The 22,908-nt window shown below is 30.6% G+C and overlaps 1 protein-coding gene across 3 annotated transcripts; it reads left to right on the forward strand.

Moving 5' to 3' along the window:
* Positions 1-1,882: 1,882 nt before the first annotated feature.
* RASSF8 (ras association domain-containing protein 8) lies at positions 1,883-21,782 on the forward strand. Of its 3 annotated transcripts, XM_067050624.1 has the most exons (13): positions 1,883-2,003; positions 2,269-2,438; positions 6,334-6,444; positions 9,043-9,210; positions 10,702-10,791; positions 10,876-10,992; positions 13,227-13,343; positions 13,795-13,934; positions 14,026-14,098; positions 14,199-14,267; positions 16,047-16,176; positions 18,524-18,541; positions 20,151-21,782. In XM_067050624.1, exons 2-13 carry the CDS (start codon positions 2,367-2,369, stop codon positions 20,249-20,251), a joined length of 1,206 nt encoding a protein of 401 aa, XP_066906725.1. In that variant the 5' UTR covers positions 1,883-2,003; positions 2,269-2,366; the 3' UTR covers positions 20,252-21,782. The 3 variants fall into 3 exon arrangements, with proteins under 3 accessions (XP_066906725.1, XP_014291743.1, XP_066906726.1); XM_014436257.3 differs by lacking the exon at positions 18,524-18,541; XM_067050625.1 differs by lacking the exon at positions 10,702-10,791.
* Positions 21,783-22,908: the final 1,126 nt, after the last annotated feature.

A 22,908-nucleotide genomic window follows, 5' to 3' on the forward strand; every position in this document is an offset into this window, starting at 1 on the left:
AATATTAGCATAGAGTATATGTAACATATACGTTGTCACGGAAATATGTCGCCTCGGCGCTTCGCGCCGAGGCCTACACGGGCACGGTTTTTTTTCTATTTAAAAGCTTTAAAATCAGTTTTAATGAAAAGGTTTGACTAAAGGAAGATTTTATGCGTCATATATTTCATTAAAGCAATTCTTTGACAAAAATATTATTGTTTTATACAATACAGATGAAAATTGGTAACTACAGCTTATATCATAAAAAATTCAAATAATATAAAGTAAAATTGAGGAACATTTAAAAGATTACCTATTATTATAGAAATTTTTTATAATCGATAGATATACGAAAAATTTTACTAATTACAATTTGGAAACACATTCATTACATATTTTCATGGAGCATTCTAGACAATTAGGGATATTACACTGAACACATTTGTAATTTGTTTTCCTCTTCTTTTGGAATGGACGATGGGTTCGGGCTGGTTTCTGAGACGTTTCTGGATCTATCTCCTGGACCACTCCAGGATCAATGGGTGTTAAACAATTGTTTACATTTGTTTTGAGAGTATCAGGTAAATTCACTATTTTCAAACGTCGGCAAAGATTTTTTTTTTTGTTGGTGACAATCCAAGTTCCGATATTACCAGTGGTTATCTTGTGGTTTTACGATTACCTGTTGGTGAAAATGTAGGTTCGTTCCTTTCCTCATCACACGAGAGTTCGCAGGGAGAGGAATGTTCTGACCTTTCTTCTTCATCTTCACTAGGGACATAGGAATCTTCAGAGTCCAGTTCAACAACCGATTTGGCTTCAGAACCAGCAGCTAATGCCATGCCTATAATTCTCCTGTTGCACCACTCATAACTATGACCTCTGAAGACATTATAAGGACTAGTTAAAGAAATAAATTAAAAATAATGCTATAATATACAAAAAAAGGAATACCGGTTTCTGAGGGCGTACCACAATTAAGGGAGCACGGGTCTTACAGACGGGGAAAAAGATGCTCAAAAAAACAGGAATAACGGTCTACCTGACTGGGAAAAAACTTACCTTAGAAGGAAGACCGGTCCAAGAGACCTAGTAGTCTTCGGAAAAGCGGGAATAGGTGGGATAGAGGTGCGAGGACACAAGGGCTGACGCAACTGACCGTCTGGACGGATTAACTGTACAAACCTGGTTAAGAAGTTCGGTAGTTGATAGCGTTTACTTGAGCCGCTTCAAGGACTTGGTTCTGTCTAATAGCATCATTCAAATTTAAAGTTATGTTTTAGGGAAGAAGGCTTTGTCGAATGTGAGTAGACTTAAAGTTGTTTATAAATTAATCACAGAGTATGTTCCATTGGAAATATCTTCCAGTGTTAATTTGTACTGATAAGTTTGAAATCACAGTCTCGACCTAATTGTTTCAAACTCGAAATATATTGAACTTTGTTTCCCCGAGTTACTGTTTTTGGTTTAATGAATGCGTTTAAGAAATTACGAAGTTTAATGAATCAAATCGAGCTGGTCGAAGAATTTTTTCATTTAACACGAGTATACCAAACTTGTTGTTTTAACTGTTAATAAACTTTGTTTCGTGTTAAGTTTTCACTGGATAAAATTGTAATGAAATCTAATGAACACTTTTTTGATACTTAATTAATTTTATTCACAAATGTAAATAATGTATAGTAATATAATAAAGAACACTGTGAAGAAGCTTTTATTCATTAAAAACACAAAATAATATACAATAGTAAAATACTAACAAGTTTATAGCATCTAGTGATATAGTAATCTGATAACATGGTTTCGTAAACATAAGTACGCAATAAATCTCTTGCCAGAAATTTAACTCTTTGGCAACTAGCTCTACGCATTTTCTAAGTGATTGATACAAAGAAGTAGAGGTTAACTGTATTAGGATGTTCAATTGTAGTGAATGTCAGCTGTTATCATAGTAACGTAATGGTTCTTCAAAACAAATAGACTTCTTATATGGATCCATAATTTTTCAGTTGCTCTATAAAGTTAGTGAGGTGTCATGTTGTTCTTTATTTCTTTCTCTAAAATTGTGTTTATTTATGTTTTTATATTAGATAACCTACATTTTTGATAAAGTGTTCAACTATTGTCAGTATATTCAACTATACTATGTCTATATTTTGTATGACTTTCTATTTTGCATAATAATGGTGTTTCTTATTAATTAAAATCTTTCCTCCATTTTAAACACAAGTATTCTGTTGTTTAGTTTTAATATTTTAAAAAATACTTTATTAAATTTTCTTATAGATGAAACAGTCATCAATATCATTTTATAATATCTACTAAAAAGTTTGGCAATGACCTTTGTAAAAAGGCATTGTAAATTGCTGGGTCTAAGTTGAGAAATGGAGTTAAAAGTTTGGGTTGAAGGTATACAGCGTATAGTGTGTGGTGTTACTGAAAATACAACTTGCCAGGTGAGTTATTATTAATTTTATTCTTTTTGTTGATATGATTATTAGAAACTTGAGTAATTAATTATTGTTAGAGGCTCTATTTAGTACAAAACAATTTTCCCTAATTTAGAAGTCAAGTTCGCCTGAACCCAATACAATAAATTTAGAAGATAAATCTGTAATACTTCTATTTGCCTAAATGGAGAGATTTTCTTCTGATGTGTTCATAAAAAATAAAAATTTGGCTGTCAACTAACTAGTATATTTTAATCTTCTCCTCTTTTATAATTAGTAAGAAATGAAGAGAATATAATAAATGACCAATAAGAATAATTGGTACTTTCATCCTGTTTCTCATTTTATATTTATGGTTTAAAGAGTAAATATTGTGAAAAGCATGATTTTTTTTTGGTTTATAAAATGACTACAAATATATGACTGCACAAAACTTAATATTTTATACATCCTAGGTTTCTTGAAAAAAAAATTTTCTATCATAATGCCTAATGTACTGTTGTCATTAAACAAAACCTTTGATTTGTTCATGTTAAATAAATTATTACTGTTCAGGTGAATATTAATTTAGATTGTGACACCAGAAAGGAGAGCTAATGGATGTCCGAAATGTGAAAAGTGTAAATGAAATTTATCCCATGATGAAAATGCTGATCCGGAAATATTCGGCAAATGTGGATGTTGTCTTCATATTTTATCATAATCAATAATATATCAGGCATTCCTTTATAACTTATTCCAAAATCAGTTTTATCCAAGAATTCATTTTCTAGTATGGGGCACCAGACACTTTAAGATATGGAAGCCCTTCACATTATTTTTGGAACAACTTTAGGTTGTAAACAATATTTTAAATAAAATATTATTTATATAATATTTTAAAAGTAACAAACATAATAAAAAATTTAACACTTACAACAGTTACTTTATTTTTTATCAGCGAAATCAAAATGTAAATTACTTCTTCAAAGTCTATTTATTTAAGTAGATCAGTTTCTACCAACATAAGTAATAAACTGCTCAATCTTGAAATAATCGTACTTTTCAGTTCATTGTAGATGCATTTTAAGTTATTCATCTTAGGAATTAGGGTATCCTTTGGATTAGGTACCTCATGGGCATGGACCCAATGGTCCGTAATCCAGAGGGTCCATTAGCCCCAAGCCCAATGGTCTCGGAGAGTAAAGATGATACAGCCATTCTCCTGTCGGAATTTTGAGAGTATCTGGACTACAGAGGAGCTATAGGTTATACTATGCAGTGTACTTCATCAGAATTTTAATAAAAGTTGATATAAAAATTCAAATTATTTATTCATATATAGGTATATATATAACATAGTTAATATAATAAAAAGAACCTGACTCATTTATGACTACCAAAATTAAGACACATAAATCTCAATAAACTATTCTAAAAGTGAATGAAATTCACTATTCCCGTATAAATATTCTTTTCCTTTTAACTTATACATGTTTTTTTATTATTGTATTGCACCTATTTTCAAATAAAGACTCCTCATATATCAGATAAATTTATTTTACGAGCTTTTAATAGAGCAACAATGCTTAATTAAGAAATAGTTCATTTGAAGTATATTTTTCTCTTGTACATGAGATAGGTGTGAAGTTTTTATTAGTATGGTACTACTGCTAGTATGCCCCATGGCAGTTCTTTAAGAAAATACTTAATTCAAAAATAGTAAATTATGAATCTTTAGAGCTATGTTCATTACAAAATATATTTTTACTTTTTTATTTTTTTTTTTTGTCATTTTTAGTTGAATCAATTAAAGCATTGCTTGAAAATCGACATCATCTCGTACTCTCCACAAAATATTTTATTTTCCTTCCCTTTTTTAATTTTATGTTGTTGGAGGGGGAGATAGCTTGACAGGAATCTTTAAATTAATGTTAGCATTCAATTGGAAAAAAAGTTACCAGTATTACCATATTTTCCATTGCTATCCTTAAACGATTCCTTAGACTCCTTGATTCTATACTCCCCAAACACACCTGTTTCTAATCATCTCCCTCATTTTCCCCTGTTTTGATTATGGTTACCTCGTTTGCAGTGAATTGTCAGGTTAGCAAGAGAAAAGACTTAAGAGATCAATGAATTGTTTTAAGAGATTCATCTCTGGGATGAGACACTCTCATGTCTCCAGTTGTTACGCCCAATTAAAGTTGCTTAGTTCCCTTTTCCACCGATAATACGTTCTATGGTTATGTCTTTCTAAAACTAAAAAACTTCCCTATATCCTTGATTTGTTTACACCGTGTTCTCATGTCCACTCCTTAAATGTGAGATCTGAACCCACAAACTTATATATTCCTTCCCATAAACAACTTACTTCAACAAATCATTTATAATCTGTGCTACCTCGGTCTGAAATTCTCTTCCCACATTCATCCGTAAAACCCCTTCATTAACCACATTTAAAAATAAATTATTTCTCCTGTTCCTCAACTATCAATCTTCCTGAAATTTGTAATAATAAACGAGATGTATGATTTTATATGTGTGCTTGCTTACTTTTCTTTTTATATTTTAATTTCTTTCAATATTGCACTGTCATCTATTTTATTGTTTACTTTATGTTTTGAGTATATCAGTTGATATATTGGCAATCCTTCCTGGCAAACCCGCCCTGCTAAAACACCCTAGGAGCGACGTTCCTATATAACTTTTGAAATATTTTCTTAAAATGGGAAGAGGAGACTTAAGATGGTTACATCGAGCAATATTTAAAAAGTGCCTAAAATTGGAAAACAGTATTAATTGATAATACTTGCAATCAGAACTTTTGTTTTTATTTTTTACGTTACTATTTTTATTTTGTTATTATTTTACTTTTGTTATTATTAAACCATTTTTCGCCAGACAGTTGGTATTCAAATGTTTATTTTAATTATTCTTAAGGGACTAGATGTCCCAGAATAAAATTACTTCTCACTTAATTTCATATTTTTTGGAAAGATTAAACCTGAAACTTTTGTAACCATTGACATTTTTATTAACCCTAGCTTCGACCAATTTTCTTATTATCATAACTTATAGTGAAAATGAAAAAATAAATAATATAAAACTAGTAAAATATAATGAATTTCGATGAAATCCAGCCTCCTCATGTGGATCCTTCCTGATTTAGCTTTAATGAAATGCATTAAGTTTCTAAATAATAATAGCAGCTTTATTTACATCCTTTACAGAACTGAAAGCCTCTCTCTTGAGAGGTAAGTCTGGTTTTTAAACAATTTACAAAATTTCCACTTCTTCATAGATTAAAATTTTTTATATTGATTTAAAATAAAATGATAATCTGCCTATAGTTCAATAAAATATTTTCTGTACTGTATCTGAACACTACAATTTCTTTATTATTTTAGTTCATAGGTAAAATTCCTAAACATAATAATTCTTAGTCTCATTATCTGATTAATTATCATAATTAAAAGCACTGATTTATAACTGAAAACCTAAGTTAAGACTGGAGAGAATAACTTTAAGGCATAACCACAATGCATTTTGCTACTCCACTTTATAAGCTGTTCTAATTATAAGTTTATGATAGTTTATCAAAACAGTTAACTTTTTTTATAATTTAATACCCGCCTAATGCCAGACTTACCCCCATTTTACAAACAATACAATTGTTCATTTAAATGCTCATTGCTCCAATTATATAACTTTAATTTACAAAATGTGTTCTTCATCAGTTAAATTCAACATTTTATGACACATGTTTATTATTCCCCCTTATATGTAAAATAAATTATTACATGATGTTAACTAAAAACTTTTTTATAAAATAGAGATTTGTTGTATAATTTAATTATTTAAAATAAATTATTTTCTCGGATGTGTGCATTAATACCTGCTGTTTAATTTCTATAATTAGGATGTTGTTTATGCTTTGGCCCATGCAACAGGAAAAACTGGACGATTTACTTTAATTGAAAGATGGAGAAATAATGAAAGGCTATTGGCTCCTCAGGAACACCCTCTAAAGGTAAGTGTAATTATGAGTAATTTGTTTTATTATATTACGTACACTTTTTTAAAAATTTATAATTGCCTAAAGGTCAAAAAACTTTGAACAAAAATACAATTGTGATCCTTTTTTTTCTCTCAACCTTTATTCTCCAACTTTTCGGCCCTCAGGCCATTCTCAAGGAGACCTATAAAAAATTTTTTGTTTTTATATATATTTTTTTATAGGTCTCCTTGAGAATGCCTTAGGGCCGAAACGTTGAAGAGTTATTAAAGAATAAAGGTTGAGAGAAAAAAGGATCAAAATTGTGTAAATTTATAATAAAATAAACCACTCTCAAACAATCATATAAAAAATAAATAATTAAACCAAAAATACAATGTTTTCAACACATATATGTAATATGCAAGATCTGGGCTGTAACAGGTATTTTAGAAAGCAGAATTGATAGATTTGAACACAAAGCCCTCTGTACAATTACAGGAGCAATCTGGGATTAGAGCCTTAACACGTGAAGGAGAAGAACTAACAGTGAACTGCTTGCAGAGACTGGTCAATCAATATCAAACAATACGAAGACAAGGAGGTTAAGATGGGCTATACAACAATGAATGCCAGTATAGTAGACAAAAAATCTCGTGGGAGGCCAAAAATCAGATGGATAAGCAGAATCAACAAAGATGTGAAAGAGCTGCATGCAGAAAACTGGAAAGCAGTAGCCCAAGATAGGCATGCCTGAAGTAAGCTGATTTGGACATTTCGGGGATACTGGTCTCTGTTGGTTTCAAAAATTGTACATTTATTATGTTTATACCATGAGTATAATAATAATAAATTTCAATTTCTACAACAATGTTGCTTGATCAATGATTTCTGCTCTAAAGTAATTTTGAGTATATGAGTAATTTAGATCAATGAGTAAATGAACACAGTTATATAGAATAAAATATCGTTCCTTGGCTCAACAAATTATAGGAGCCTTTACTAGGATGGTAAAATGTCTGTAATTTTCTTTTGCTAGTCATTGAAATTTAATCCACCACATTCTAATCTTCCATACCAAAGTGTCTTGAGAAACATCATCTCTTCATCGCAGGTTAGTCTGCTCGTTTTTCTCCACATATTTGATATATCATTTTGAATGGCTCATGCCAAGAATGAGACTTGTCTGGCTAGACACAAATATTTAGAGGCATTAGGATATTTTCTTTCTTTAGAGTTTGAAGTTCTACCATTTTTTCCCATCCATTATTCTTCCATATTCACATTGAAGAATCTTCTTTTTGAGGACGAGAAATATGTATTCAGCATTAGTCCAGGTCCATGACTCAACTCTTTCAACTGTATGTTAGAACTATAAGAATCAAAGGTTGTTACTGTTGACGTTCATAACAAGTAAAATCAGAAGATTTTGGAATTAAAAAAATGATCATTCAACTTTTTTATCATATTGATTGTATGAAGTGTATCTTCAATGGAAGGTCAGTTGCTACTTCAGTTTAGAATGCTGGTTGGTTGAATTTTAGTGGACAAATAAAATATAAATTGATAGAAAAATATATTAAAATTAATTACAAATAAAAAAAATATATAAATTAACAGGAAAACCTATTAAATAATTTACACATGATTGCAGAGGATGGCTGAAAGGGGTTAATGAATTTCGAATTAGGGTCTATTAAAATTGCAGCTGTTGCTGGTCATGATGATGATGAAGTTGTAAAATATATTGAAATGGGTTAACTTACTCCCATGATACCTTCTCTTCCTCATCGTCAGAGTGTGTGTGACCCTATCCCTAATGGAAAAGGTTTGTGGCACCTGGGCTAAGGGTCACTGACCAACAAGTGACCATTTCTCTTGCATGATGTCGAAGTCCCGATGCTCAAAGGTGAGTTATTCCTAGTCCACTTCTGTCGCTGCTGTAGGGTGTGAAGATACTCTTTCCGCCAATTGTTTTTATAATTTGGCAACCTAGACTTCAATCATTTTCCACAAGTGATGAAGATGGGCCAGGGCGGCATGAGGGGGCTTCTAATGAGGAACTTTTTGGGCATCAAAAAATCGGTGATGCTGGGATCCTCAGTGAGGGGGCAAAGAGGACAGGAGAGTAATAAAGCCTCTATCTTGACTAGGGCAGTGGCAGTTCCTTGAACGTGAATGGCTGGTTCCCAACAAAACTTGTCAATAATTGTTTCAAGGATTTAACTCCGGCTTCCTAGAGGCCACCGAAATGAGGAGCTCGCGGGGGTATAAACTACCATTCAATCTCCTTTAGGGCCAAGTTATTGGTTATTGCTGCCTGACTTTCCTTCTAAAGTTTGTAGACCTTCAGAAACCTCGAAACACCCACAAAGTTGATTTCATGATCAGACAAATGATAGCACTTGGCATGCCACATTGCTATAGGCAAGTGAGAAAGGCTGATGTCAAGGAACTTACCAGCTTGAGATGGAAGACCTTGTTTGATATACATATGAAAAGACATATATAGGTCTTCCCTAGAGAAGGAGAGGGATCAATCTGCCTTCCTACTTAGCTCCCTCATATAATGATACTGTAATCCATTCAACTTTATCATTACTTTTGAGCTCTCATAAAATGACTTGTTTTTAGGTTGTGTCGAAGTGGGGTGAATACAGTAGTGAAGTTCAGCTTATACTGCAGAGATCTGGAGGCTGGGGGACTTCACCACCAGAAAGCCCTTCACCTGCCCAACAGAAGTCAGTAAGTCCAGCTAAAAGACTCCAGGTCAAGCACCAGCAAAATCAATCTAGTCAGCAGGTGATCTATTTACTGTATTTTAAATTTTATTTTATTTTTAATATAATCAAAAGTAATAAGTTTAATAGATTATATCTAGCATTCTCAAGTTTAGTCAAACCTGGGTATCAATTACATATTCAAAATTTAAATGCCCATATGACAGAAGAAGATGGTCCAGGTGTTGTAAAATAGCAACTCAAAAACTATTTATTAGTAGCCAACATTTTGTCCCACTTTGCATGGCTTCTTCAGGGCTAAAAAAGATACAGACAACTAAAAAATATGTAAAGAGAATAAGATGACTTATTAATATAAATATGTAAAGGTAATATAATATAATATAAATATGTAGAGATAACAAGGTAATATAAATATGTAAAGATAATATAATATAAATATGTAAAGATAATAAGATGACTTAAAGTAAAAAGTAAACTAAGGTAGGGCTAAAAAATGATGTAGTGAAAATTATATAAAAATGAACAAAGTTAATTAAAGAAAATAAAAATTAGATGTACAGTGATGAGTATAAATAAAAAAGAAACACAGTAAAATATTAGACATAAAATAAACATGAGAAGTAATAACAAATAGAAAAGCAGATATAAGAGAATTACAGATATACTACACACTAAAAGATGGACAATTAAGAAAATAAGATAAGAAGAAATAAAGGTCTTGAAAAAAGGGAAATAAAGAACTATTCACCTGAATGAACACATATCAGAAGTAAAATTACTTATTAGCTTATCCTCCGATATCTTTATCCCATACTTCTTATTTATCTCATGTTTTCACCTTGTATTTATTTATTATATTTTAATTACTGCTCGTTTATAATCTCACTCCAGCGTTAGTCTCATATCCTCCTTCCCCATTCTGTGACCCTTTTCCATTATGAAAGATTGGTGTTCTAATTTTTTTTTTTTTCATTTCTTCTAATAAAATTTTTTTTGTGGTCTTAAAACCCTCAATTATTGTTTCCAACAACTGTAACTAAATTTATTTTTAAAACCTCTCTTCTGTAAATCCAAAGCTAATAGGTTTGTTTGTAACCAAAATTTACATAATGCATTGAGTACAAAATAAAATCCTTTTTGTTCAACTATTCAACCAAAGCATCAATATGTATTACTTTTTTTGGGAAAACCCTACAAAAAAAGTTGTGATAAGCTCTCTCTGTGCTTCGGTTGCATCTGGCTGTTTTTGAAACATTTGGGATATCTTTTAAAGTCAGCGGCTAAGCTCATATTAACAAATTAGAGTTAGGATCTCAAAAAAAGTTATTTGAGCTATATTTTCTTTTGCATACTGTTTTTTATGATAACATGAAGAATTGGAGAATTTTTGAAGATGGTTCACTTGCTCAAAATTTTGATCCTGAAAATGAAACTTTTTTTTTAGGATCACACTTATTTATTTTTCCCAATTAATTACATTTATTCAACATTTTTCATTTCAAAAATGAAATTGGTTTTGTATTTATTCATTTTCATAAAATCTTTCTAGATGATGAAGAAAGATCGGAGAGATTCAAGTCCAGTTAATTCAACAAATTCAAAAATGTCCCTTGATATCAAAAACAACACTTCTATTAGGGTATTTAACAGTTATTCCTTCTTTTAATATGTATCTAATATGTATTTTTAATTTTTTTTGTTTTACTATAATATACATTTTTAGAGTTTTAATGGAAATAAGGATGAAACTGTTGTTTACAATGCACAATATCGTGACTTAGTGAGGCTGGTTAACTTCCAACGAGAGAAGCTTTCTGCTCAACAAGCTGAAATAACAAAAGTAATAATGTTATTTTTTTTTATGATTTTTTAAAAATTTAATATATGTTTATAGTTATGATAATCATTGTTAAATTATTTTAAATCCATATAAGTAGATTAAATTGTAATGTGATTTTAATATTTCTGAACTAGGTATATAATTATTCCCTCCAGTATTCTCCAGTAATAAGCTCTGCATTTGACCTCAGTCTGGACACAATGTAAAAATTTAATGAACTGGAAGTTTGGTGATTATTGTTACCTTTAACATACTTAAGCCCCCCTTAAAAGAATTTCTTAATACTATATATACAAATTTTGTGTTGATTGAAAATGTAGAATGTATTACTCTATTCTTTATTAAAATCTAACATAGCTAAATTTTATCTATTGATCTGCTCTATTATATAGTAAAAGTATTTTTATAATTCTTTCTATCAGTTAGTATTATACCTTATTATTATTCTTACTCAATACCTAGATTACTAGACTTAGAATAGGCTAAATATTATTATGTAGGCTGGTCTAAGTCTGGTCATGTACATTTTCTTGTCTCAAAATTTCCATTTCCTTAAGTTTTTCTTCATCACATGTTCTGCTTTAGCCATATCCTATCTTACTGAGTTATCTATATTGTTTTTTTTCTTTACTTGTATATGGAAGTGACCTCTCTCGTATTAGTTTATACTATCAGAAAATTTTATCACTAAAAGGCAGGTTTTGGTGTTGATGGAAGTCACTCACTCACTGTTGGGTGCTACAGTCCTTGCAGGACCTGGGCCTCTGCTACTGTTCTTCCCCATGCTTCGCACTCTCCAGCAAGACTCCTCCAATTTCCAATTCCCATCTTTCTTAAATCATCATGGATGAGGGGCCTGGGTCTGCCTCTTTTCCTTTTTCCTCCTGGTGCACCATTTAACATCCTTTTAGGCAGCCTACAGGGCTCCATCCTATCTACATGTCCTTACCATCCCAGCCTGCCCTTCTTAATAGCACAGAGGATATCAGGCTCTCCATACAATTCTATTAGTTCGGCATTGCTTTGATTCTCTACCTGGGCTCTTCTTTAACGGCTCCAAAGATCTTTCTCAGAACTCTTCTCTCCCAAACCAGTAGAGCTCATCTGTTTTCCTTGGTTAGAGTCCTCATCTACTGCCCTAATTATAGTAGTAATTATCATTACCACTGGCCTAATTATTGTTCTGTATAAAAAAAGATTTGCTTTCCAGGGAAAGACTTTTGTATCGTATCGGAAAGCTTTTTGCAGTGCATAGAAACATCTGGTTCCTGCTTAACTCCCTTTAATTTCGACTTCTAAATTATTATTCTCCGTCACAACTCCTCCCAGGTACTTGAAAGTACTGCAGCTGTGAAACGTGTTTTACTGGCCAATGCTGTTTTGGTTCTCCCTGTGGTGACTGCATCATCCGCATAAGCCATGGAGGGAAGTAGAAATACAAAAACACACACCTTATCTGTTTTTATTCTTATATCTAAAAAATGAGTGGGTTTGGTGAAATGAGTCCTATTCAAAATTAAAGTACATCAAATTTCCTTCAAAAAAGGTTATATGACTTATTTTTCTAATCCATTTAGTTTGTTTCATATGAAGAGGACTAATATAGTTAATCCATCAGATGCCTTGATATTTCCCATAAATTATTAAAAAATTGTTTGTTATAAAAAAAAACTATTTTATAATCTCTTTCCATATCCCAGAAAGTTTAATGCTTAGAATAAATCTTGTATAAAACTCATTTCACCTATCTCAATAATTTTTAAGGTATAAGAAAAAAACTGATCACATTACATTCACATTTAAGTATTAATTAAGTGTTAGTAAACAATATAAAACACTATTTTATTTTTTAAATATTAGGGTTAGGTATCTAACATGACTGGACTCATAACTCTTCCTTCTATTTCATAGAAACTACATGTTTTAGAAAAAAAGTTATATAACCAATAGGTGACAAATTTAATATACTTGAGTTATGTTAAGAATAAAGTTTTCACCAAACCCCTTCAATTTTTGAAATACAAATGAAAAACTGATGAAGTGAGCATTTTAACTTCCTCCTACACCTAACCAATGCACCAATTCTAAGAATGTTTATCCTACAGCTATAAATACAGTGCAAATTCCCCCATGGTGAATTTTAACAAGTTTAAATTTATTAATTAGCCACTAAAATTAGGATAAGTTTTATTTATTATGTCATTCAATTATTTTAATGTAGTTTGAATTTACAGTTTGATGCAGAAATAAATTATTGGGAGACTAAAACAAGGGAACAGCAAGGCCAGATTGAATATATGTCTCAAGAGGCAGCAAGATTTGAAGCTGTTGCTAGCACCAATGATCAAATGGTAATAATTTTTTTTTTAGACATTTTACAATATATTCAGCAATTAAGACCAGTTCATTTAGGAACCAAATATGCATTTAGTATATTAATTAAAACTTTTAAAATTTAACTGTTGCTAAAATCTTATTAAGTGTTTGCCTGAGAAATAAATCTCTCTTGGCTTCAATCAATGAAATTCTTATTTCTTCAGTGGCCTCAAGTCGGGTATCACATGCCCAGTAAGTCCTACTCAACCTCTTGTCCCTGAGATTTTCTTATAGGTTTTTAAAATGTGTAATGCTCGATCTGAATAATTTATTTACAGTTCTAAACTTTACTGAAAAAGAAATACTTATCACATTTCCAATTCCTCTTTGATAAAAACTTTTTTCAAAATTAATCTGTTTTCTTTAATTATTATTATTATGGTATCCATATTTTATATATTTCAATGTAATATGACTTGTTTTCAGTTGCGTGCTTTGGGATGCTTAGAAGAAGAAAGAGAACTAGTTCAGCAAGAAGAAAGAACTCTACGATCTGAGATTACACTCATCAGATCAAAGCTTGCTAATTGTGAAACCGAACTTCTCCAATGCAAAAAGAAAATTAGGTTTTAATTTTATTTGATTATTGATGATTATATTTTTCTTGTATTAATAACTTATATGGCTTATAAATTACTTCTGTATTCATTGTTTTAGGGAATTAAGTGAACAACTTGAAGAAGAAGCTAGAGGGGAAGTTGCACTTCTTGCAGAAGTTGATCGGCTTCAGGTGAGTTTATTGTAGTATCTATTCAGCACATTTGAGATTTTACCTATTTATCGGTATCTCATTATAATTTTCCATATGATGATAATATTGGATGCTACAGCGAGAAATTGAGCAAGCAAAAGCTAGAACTGAGATGAATTCCCACTCCTCTGAATCATTACGCTCTCAAGTAAGTCTCCATTGTCTCTTTCTTAATAAGTTTTCAATAATTTATTGTGGTCTTTGTTTAACCTATTGAAAAATTGGTTATACTTATTTTTGTTTAATGCCAAAAATATTTTTCTACATTTTTGTTTGTATTTCAAATCATTTAAAGTAGGGAAGGTATCATAACCATTGTTCCTTTTTGTCTAGTTTTATCAAATCTTGAACCTTTATTGAAGAAAAAAATGTGTCTCTGAAGAAACAAAGGAACAAGAAGTAATGAATTTTGTGATGGTAGACTGTTGAGTCATATTCATTCACCTTAAGAAGGATTAATTTATTTCTTGTAAGGAGAAGTAGGAAGTTGTGATTATTAAGAAGTCATTGTTGAGTAAATAAAAATTCAAAATTAAAAGGTGAAAGGAAGAATTAAGGTCAGGTTGGAGGACCTGATAGCTGAGGGTTGGGGTGTAAGTCCCAGAGCGCTTTGCTTTGAAGGTTGCTGTTTTGATTCTCAATAATAGGCAAAATTTATTTTGCAGCAGTCCCGAGATATGAATCCACTCTGGGGCTGGATAAATCCTCAATGGAGAACTTTATCCAAAAAAAAGGTCAGGTTATTTTTTTTCATGGGTTGACATGAATTGGAACATGTAAGTGGCTTGGTACAGAAAATCAATTATTGATTACTTGAGCTTCCTATTCCTAAGAAAAGGGTTTATAAATAAATTTTCCTACCCATTAATTTGACTATCCAAAGCAGGAAAAAAAAATCACAAAATTGAAAATCAAGTTGAAAGTTCAATCAAAATTGAAAGTTTCATTTTCATAATAATAGATAAATATACAAAAATAACTTCCTGTTATGTCAATTTGAAACAATATTTATCCTATAAAAGTTGGAAAATAACAAAAAGTATATTACAAGATCTAACTGAAATGATTTCTAGTTGAAATTTATCACTATTACCTTGTTTATATAACTTGCATTTGTAGAATGCAGTATGTTACTGCAAGAAGATATTGATAAATCTAATAGTTTTTTTTTTAATTATACTTTTGTTTTGCTTGTGTGGAATCAGTCAGCATAGAACTTTGTCCAATTGATTCTATGCTTAGCTTTTCTTCATTCCGTTTAGTTGTCCGAAAACCAAAATACCTATAAAATGATTTTACTACTATTGTCTTGTGGTTTTGTCTGCCATTACTCTACCAGTAGATTACAATAAATGTGGGTAATGATTGGTTAAACAACATTTTAATATTTATTTAATAGTAAACTTACTTTTTTTATTGTTACTGGAAAATTTCTATCTTTAGTAATAATATTTTTTTATTAATTCCATTGCATGTTTCTTAAGTATAACAATACAGTTAATATGAGAAACATAATATGAGTGAAACCCTACGGCACAACAAGTAAGGTTGGAGCAAAGGATGAACGAGGAAATGGAATTCAAAAGGGACAAAGATTTGATAAGTAAAACTGTAGTTCAATGGACTGTTTTATATAAATCTCAAGAATGAGTTTTGTCAGAATTGACTGAAGATTTGAACTGAAGGAGGTTAGAGATATGCGATGGGCAGCTTGATTGGATAACTTTAGCGTATATATCGATCAATTGACTGTAATATAACTATATATCATGGAATAAATTAGGGATGGTTAGGTTATAACACATGAACAGGGTCTATAATCCATGATATTGCATTATTCCAAACAAAAGACCTAAAGATAACACATCTCACATCACCTTTGAGTATGGTTCGACCTGTTGAAATTATTTATTCATTAATTTTTTAGGTAATGACAATAGAAACAGCCATATCTGAAAAAAAACGGCAAGTTGAGCGTCTTGTATCTGAAATGAAAGAGGCTAATCTTCAGTCTTTGGCAGCTGCCCCACCTGAAGAACTGAAACTTCTTTTGGAAGGTAAAAACTTAGTCTGGTTCTGTTTAAGTTAAGACTTACAGATATAATTCGGGTGCAGGATTTTTTAAATGTTCTTTTTTTCCTCTTTAGAAAAATATTGATTACATACATATTTATGTATATAAGTGTACATAACAACATGACTGCCAACTATGAGGTAACTCATAGTTTCCCAACTAGTAGTTTTTTTTTATTAACTTTTACTATATTTCACAATATATAGAATGTTCATTATAGTTGCACAAATATGGGAAGTAAAAAAAACTTCAAGATGACTTGTAGTTGGCTTTTTGGATAATAATGCTGACTACAAGGTATCTCATAGCCATTAGTCGACATAATGATTATAAAATATTTAAACTTTATTCTAGGGCCGCCCATAGCTCAGTTGTTAAGACATAGTCTATTTGTGGTGCCGGTTCGAATCCGGCCTGGGACGTTGACTTTTTTCATTGAGTGGTGGTCCCACAAAATGAAGAACTTTAACCCCAACCATGGTTAGGCAGGACTCCAATGGGAGTCTTCGCCGAAAAACAAAACAAAAAAAAATTTAATCCTAATTAAATTTTACCTTTCAATGTATAAATTCCAAAGGATGTGACCAGGTTGGTGGAAGTGTCACATTGATTAATACCAACTAACTTACAAATATGTAGACAAGAAATTATTATCACCCAGGTTTTTGATCTCTACTGTCAACTTGTGCAACATAATTTTTCCAAATATCTTAAATTACAGGTTTTCTTTAATCTGAATTTTCAGGTTTTTATTAATTTTATTATTTTTTTTTTTTTTTATGAGTACTTTATATCAGTAATGTTTTTCAATATTGCCTTAAGCTTGACCTCATGGACTATCAACTGAACTTCTTGAGTCATGCTTCTACATTTAGAACATTGCATTCAATTGATGTTTTCTTGGAAAAAAAAAAATTAATGACCATATGATAATAAAGCTTTTGGAATCTGGGTTAGAGTTTTTTTTAGGCATGTTGAGGATTAAATTTTGAGGCCTCAGAAGAATTTTTGCCTGTAGTGGATATAATTTTGGGCCAAGAGACGTATTTTTTTTTCAGTTTAGGGATGGATTTAATTTTTGGGGACCCAGGGGAATATAATTTTGTACAATTGGGCAGATTTATTTTTGGCCCCAGAGCCTAAATAATTTTAGGAGTCATTGAGGAATTATATTTAAGACCCAGAGGGATTTGCTTTTGGGGAGTGGCAATACTACTAGGAAGTATTCCCTGAAATTTAACCTTCTAAACATTTTTTTATAAAATTCTTTGTTATGTTTAAAAACAATTTCATATATAATAACCTATTTGAATAATGTTTTACCTCAATTTTCATAATTTGAAGTTGGCACTCAAAATCTTAAATTTCCTTCATAAGGATTCCTTTAATTTGCAGGAAGTTGGTTTAAGTTTAATCATTGGTTAGTATTTCTTCTACTTTTTCTGGACAAAAAACAGGTAGTGTTAAGGTTACGGGCAGGTTATTTTTGTCAGAATTGGCAGACATGCTTCTTCTTCGCTATCTTCCTCCCTGTGCCATATTTAGCGTGGAGGAACGTTGATCCGATGCTGCCAAGCCTCACGGTTCTTGCAGAATAGCTTCAGTTGTTGGAATGTTTTCCTCCAATCCTTTTGATATATTCTTCTTATAAAATTCTAGAACTTCTATGTGGCCCCCTGCCTCTTTCTGGGTTCCTGGTTCTCGCTCATTTGACAAACATAGCTGAACCACATGAAACATCAGTTTAAATTCCTTTCGATACCCCCATATATTTATCTTAAAATTCATACTCATGAGTTGTTCCAACGGTGAATCCTGAACTTGGTAGCTCCTAATTCATGATTAATGTACATCACATGCTCAAACGACACCTACTTCAAAATAGTAGTGATGGTGGTTATTGAAAGAATACTATGTTATCAGTTATTCCATTTTTTTTCACCCTTTGGTTTAACCAGGTGGTTCTAATCACTCAAAATAACTGTTGATAGAAAAAAACTGCCCATTAAATGCTTACTATATTACTAATATATTTTTTGAAAAATGTCTAAGCCTTTTTTTACTCGGTTATTGTATCATTAAAAAGAAATATTTTTTTTTCAACTAATAAAAACTTTAAAACATATTTCGTATTTGTCAATAAACTATTATCTACCTTACAATGCATGTAAGTTTTCTAGTACTAATTTTATCCATTGATATAAAATTTTGTTTACTAAACATTTTGTTACAAAAACAATTACTGTATATTATTATGTTTGAAATATTTTGTGTTTTGCACTATTGTAGTCATACCTCTGTGTTTGTTTTTTATTTATCTATCCTACAAGGAGCAACATTTTGTTTGGGTAAGCTATCACCTAATCATCCGTTGTTATTTTTATTCTCAGTATCTTCTAATTCACATATCTTCATTCACTCTATAACAGTCGTCCCCTCTTTCTTACCTTGAATATTGATGAAAGTTGAATATTTATATTTTGTTAATAACTTCTTTTTACTTTTACCAAGAGAAAAATCACATCGTCCTCCTCTTCCTTCTTTTACTCCAAAAAAGAAATAGACTAAAAACAGATATTATTAAAATGCTATGAACAAATTATAGATCAAATTACATTATTTTGAAAGGAAAAGCTGTGTTAAAAAAATATATACTTTCTTTGAATAAAAATTTGAATTTAAATGAGTGTTGTTCATCATTTTTTTAATATCTCCACAATGATTTAATAATCCACAATTGATGTGAATAGTTCTTTAATTAATTCCAAAAGTATATTTTTATATTCTTCCATTCCTAAGATTCCTGATAATTTTTGTTATTTTTTATTCTTGATAATTGGAATAAGTTGAAGTAGTAGTATGAAATATCATCCCTTTGATGTTCAATAGAGTTCATAATTAGATTGCATGATAGCTCCTGTAAATATTATAAATGTGTCTATTTATTACTATATTATGTATCCATCTTATTATTATATTATATATCCAAAATTAAAGTATATATGACTCAAGAAATAAAAAAAGAAATGTTACTGTTTCTGCAACCAACAATTTAATATATTTGTCAAACAACATTTACTTCCGAATCTTTAACAGTTAATTATTTACAAGATTTTATATTGTATTTTTTGAACTGGGGTCTGGTTTTGTTAGTCCGAGTATTGGCACTAAAAACTCCACAATACAAAGATTGAGTTTTTCATTTTTCTGTAATGTGACATAATATCCTCTTACTAAACAATGATGAATTCACAAGATTATATTTAAAATGATTATTCAATTCAAAAGATTATATATAAAAATTAAATTTTTTTTTTTTTAAAAACCAGTTAGTCTAAGTTTTTCTGAACCCAACCATATTGCACAGCCTAAGGAGGAACCACCATTTATAATTTCAGTTTCATGGGCATTGTCATTTTTGAGATATAGTGGCTAAATTCAGTGAGTGGTATCTGTTTTTGTTTTTTTAATTTGCTAAGATAAATAAAATCTGTTTCCTTAGAAACCTGTTCAGAACATTTACAAATTGTAGATGGAGGTTCCAAAGGACAAATCTAAATTAAATTAAAAAAATGTTTGGTAGTAACTATAATCTTTTCAGAAGAATGCTTTATAACAGAGGGACCGATCCAAACCACCATCCCTTATATCATAACTGATATTTTTGCAAAGTTTCTTCTAATCAGTAACTAACAACAGGATCAACTTAAATATGGTTAAGAAGCTGTTGTAACTTATACCAGGACTGCAAGATTAGACAAGTACTTTTGAACATGATCTTTTAAAACTTTTTAATGACATTTAAGTTAATAAATTTGAACCCCTTAACTTAAAAATCGATTACTTCATTAATTTTTAACATTTTTTATTCTGTAAAAAACAAGACATAATATCATTTAAACTACATGTATTACTTTTTGTTCTATATTAGTAATTTCATGAAAGTATGTGTTGTAGGTCCTCATAAACCAGGTAGCGTAAGAAGAATGATTGGATCTCCAAGACAACTTGAAAATGCTGTTCCCACAAGTAAAAATCCCCATGGTGTATGGGTTTGAAATTGCCATTGATTATTTGTTTATTATTCTATTTCAAGTTCTTGTATAGGTAAATTTCCTATTTTACTTTTCACACCATTTGTGCATTCAGCGTAAGCCACTTGTGATATAGAACTGAGAAATGGTCAGTTTGTTATGTAACAGATCTACTTAAAATGTACTTCTGTAAGTATAGATTCTTGAAAGTTTCAATTTTTAATTATATAAATATGCATAGTCAGTGTTAGATGAATTATCTTAGGTGATAAATACACACAGCAGACTGTATAGTTTTAAAGAAAATGGTTAATACAGGACCATATTATCTAGTGTAATTATTTATTTTATTTCTGAGTCATAGGCTGTATTAGTTTTTAGGATTATTTATTTATTAATTCACCTTGTGATTAGACTGTTTTGTTTTAACTTTATAAATTACATTTATGTATTGTTTATTATTTTGGAAGCATTTATGAATACATACACACATTTAGAGGAATGTGTAAAGCTGTAAACCATATTTTGCTTGTTAGAAAATTTTATAGCTCTTTCATGAACGAAAAGTTGCTCTGAAAGTGAATTATTGTCAATGGGACTTCTTTTAATTGGTAAAAAAATCTGTTTATATAATAAAGAAACCATCCCTCTAATGTTTATTTAATATGTAATATTGCTTGTTTTATGTGCAGATAATTACTTGTAATCTAGACTTTTAATGTTCAGTTATACCAGTATAAACGTTTTCAATCTTCCCCATACGTTCCAATCTTCTCCATAAAATCCTATTAGTTTCTAGGGAAAAGTGTAGTTGTGATTAGTTTTTGCCACAAGGTAACGTTATATCAAATTTATAAACAAAATTAAATCAAACATGGGTTGGAGTTGTGTTTTCCTATCATTTTGTTTATTTTAGGAGGCGTCCAATCCACTCTGATACAATTATTCTAATTAGCATTTATGGAGAGGGAAAATTTAACAAATTTAGGATCTCAGGACCAATACTAGACAAGGGAGGAATGCAGTTAATGTTAAAGTAAATGGATGCAATGAAGCTTTAGCAACTCAATGCTAGGTATTTTTTTTTATCTTATGTAGGTTGAGATCCTGATCCTTGGATGATACCATATCCCCCCATCTGGTTGAATTAGTATTGAAATCACCTATTACTGCCTTAAACAGATCGATTTCACCTTTAATAAGGCTGAATTGTGGAATGTTATTTGGAGGATTATATGCAAAGATCAAGTTTTTCCTCCTTTTTGTGGATGATCTTAAATTTCATCGTAAATATGTCAAAAATGAGTCCCTCACTACCCCAAGGATCATACATGATGCTACATAACGATACCGTGTCTAAGTATATAGAGAATATTCAGACATTTGATAGTATTTAGTGTTTTCGGTGCTAGGACCAGCCTCTACAATAGCGTATGTGCCTGCATTTTGTCTTTTTAAGATTAGTCGGAATTTAAAAAATTTAGTTACTGACAATCCTTCACCATTCCTAAATAGGCACTCAATAAATGAAATGTTTGGTAAAAAAAAAAAAAAAGGGAATCAATCACAAAGATACTTCTCTGAGTAATGGGCTGAAATGGCAAAGTTGTGTCTCGTTTGGTTAGCATAATTTTTTTGTAATTTAAAAAGCACTTTTATCTAGAGGGCACCACAAAGAGACAAGAACAATTTTCTCCTAACTGATTATTTCTCTATTAGTTTGTTTTAAAGAATATATTTTATTAGAGAAAACATTAAAATCTTCATATTAGCATGTAAAACTCTTATTTTCAGTTTTTAAATTATGTATAATTGATAATTGTCATTAGTGCTTTGGTATTTTATTTTTTACCTGTGTACTTGAGATTATATCAGCTACTTAGGTACTGATCAGCACATGTCAAACAGAAAACAGATATTATTTTGACATAACAGTTTCAGGATGACTTAAAATTCGTAGGAATATATTTATGATTTAATTTAAAAGCTGTCATTTAAATTTTTTTCTCACCTTTGTGTTGGCTTACTTTATTTAACTGAAAACTTCTTACTATTGGATCAGTGTTGGATAATCAAGAAGTATTAGTACTATTTTGATTACTAAAAAATTATAATAAAAAACTCTACTCAATAGCAGTCAACCTTTTGCTAATTCAGGCATCATGGAAACCATAAAATCACATTAATTCTGACTAATGAAAAAATGATAATATATCTCTCATAAATAGTTTAACCTTTGATTATTAAATAACGATACTTATTAAAAAAAATTAAAATCTGTACCGCTACAACCCATGAAGGGTCAGAAGTTCAGTATTTTGTAAGGATGTACTGTTACTGAACCAATGGTTGTGCAAGGAGGTGATTTGGTCAGAATCATGCTCTACTGCCAGATGTTTTACCCAGTTAAGGTTACCCAATTTATGAGGCTCATTGGACCCCAGAACCCACAGCGTTGAATCATGGCTACAGCATAACAGAAAACAATTTTATGCTGAGCCAAATTTAAACCTGGGTCCTTTGAGTTATTAGCATCATGAACAGATACTTATATTTGCTTATAATATAACTGTTAAGATATTTCTGTTTGGTTAATTTTGTGGTTTTTAGTCAAGATTCTTGAATTGGTAAAATTATTCTGCTATTTGAGAGAGTAGACTAAATACTTTGTTAGGTACTTC

Source organism: Halyomorpha halys, unplaced genomic scaffold, assembly GCF_000696795.3.
Source record: "Halyomorpha halys isolate HHAL.00 unplaced genomic scaffold, Hhal_1.1 Scaffold1847.1, whole genome shotgun sequence".
NCBI classification, from domain to species: Eukaryota; Metazoa; Arthropoda; class Insecta; order Hemiptera; family Pentatomidae; genus Halyomorpha; species Halyomorpha halys.

Excerpts from the sequence above, each read along its gene's own strand:
- RASSF8 (XM_067050624.1), top strand. The coding sequence starts at position 2,367 with ATGGAGTTAAAAGTTTGGGTTGAAGGTATACAGCGTATAGTGTGTGGT. Across the intron at positions 10,792-10,875 it reads AAAACAACACTTCTATTAGG|AGTTTTAATGGAAATAAGGA; the intron begins GTATTTAACAGT and ends ATACATTTTTAG. Across the intron at positions 14,268-16,046 it reads CTGAATCATTACGCTCTCAA|GTAATGACAATAGAAACAGC; the intron begins GTAAGTCTCCAT and ends TTAATTTTTTAG.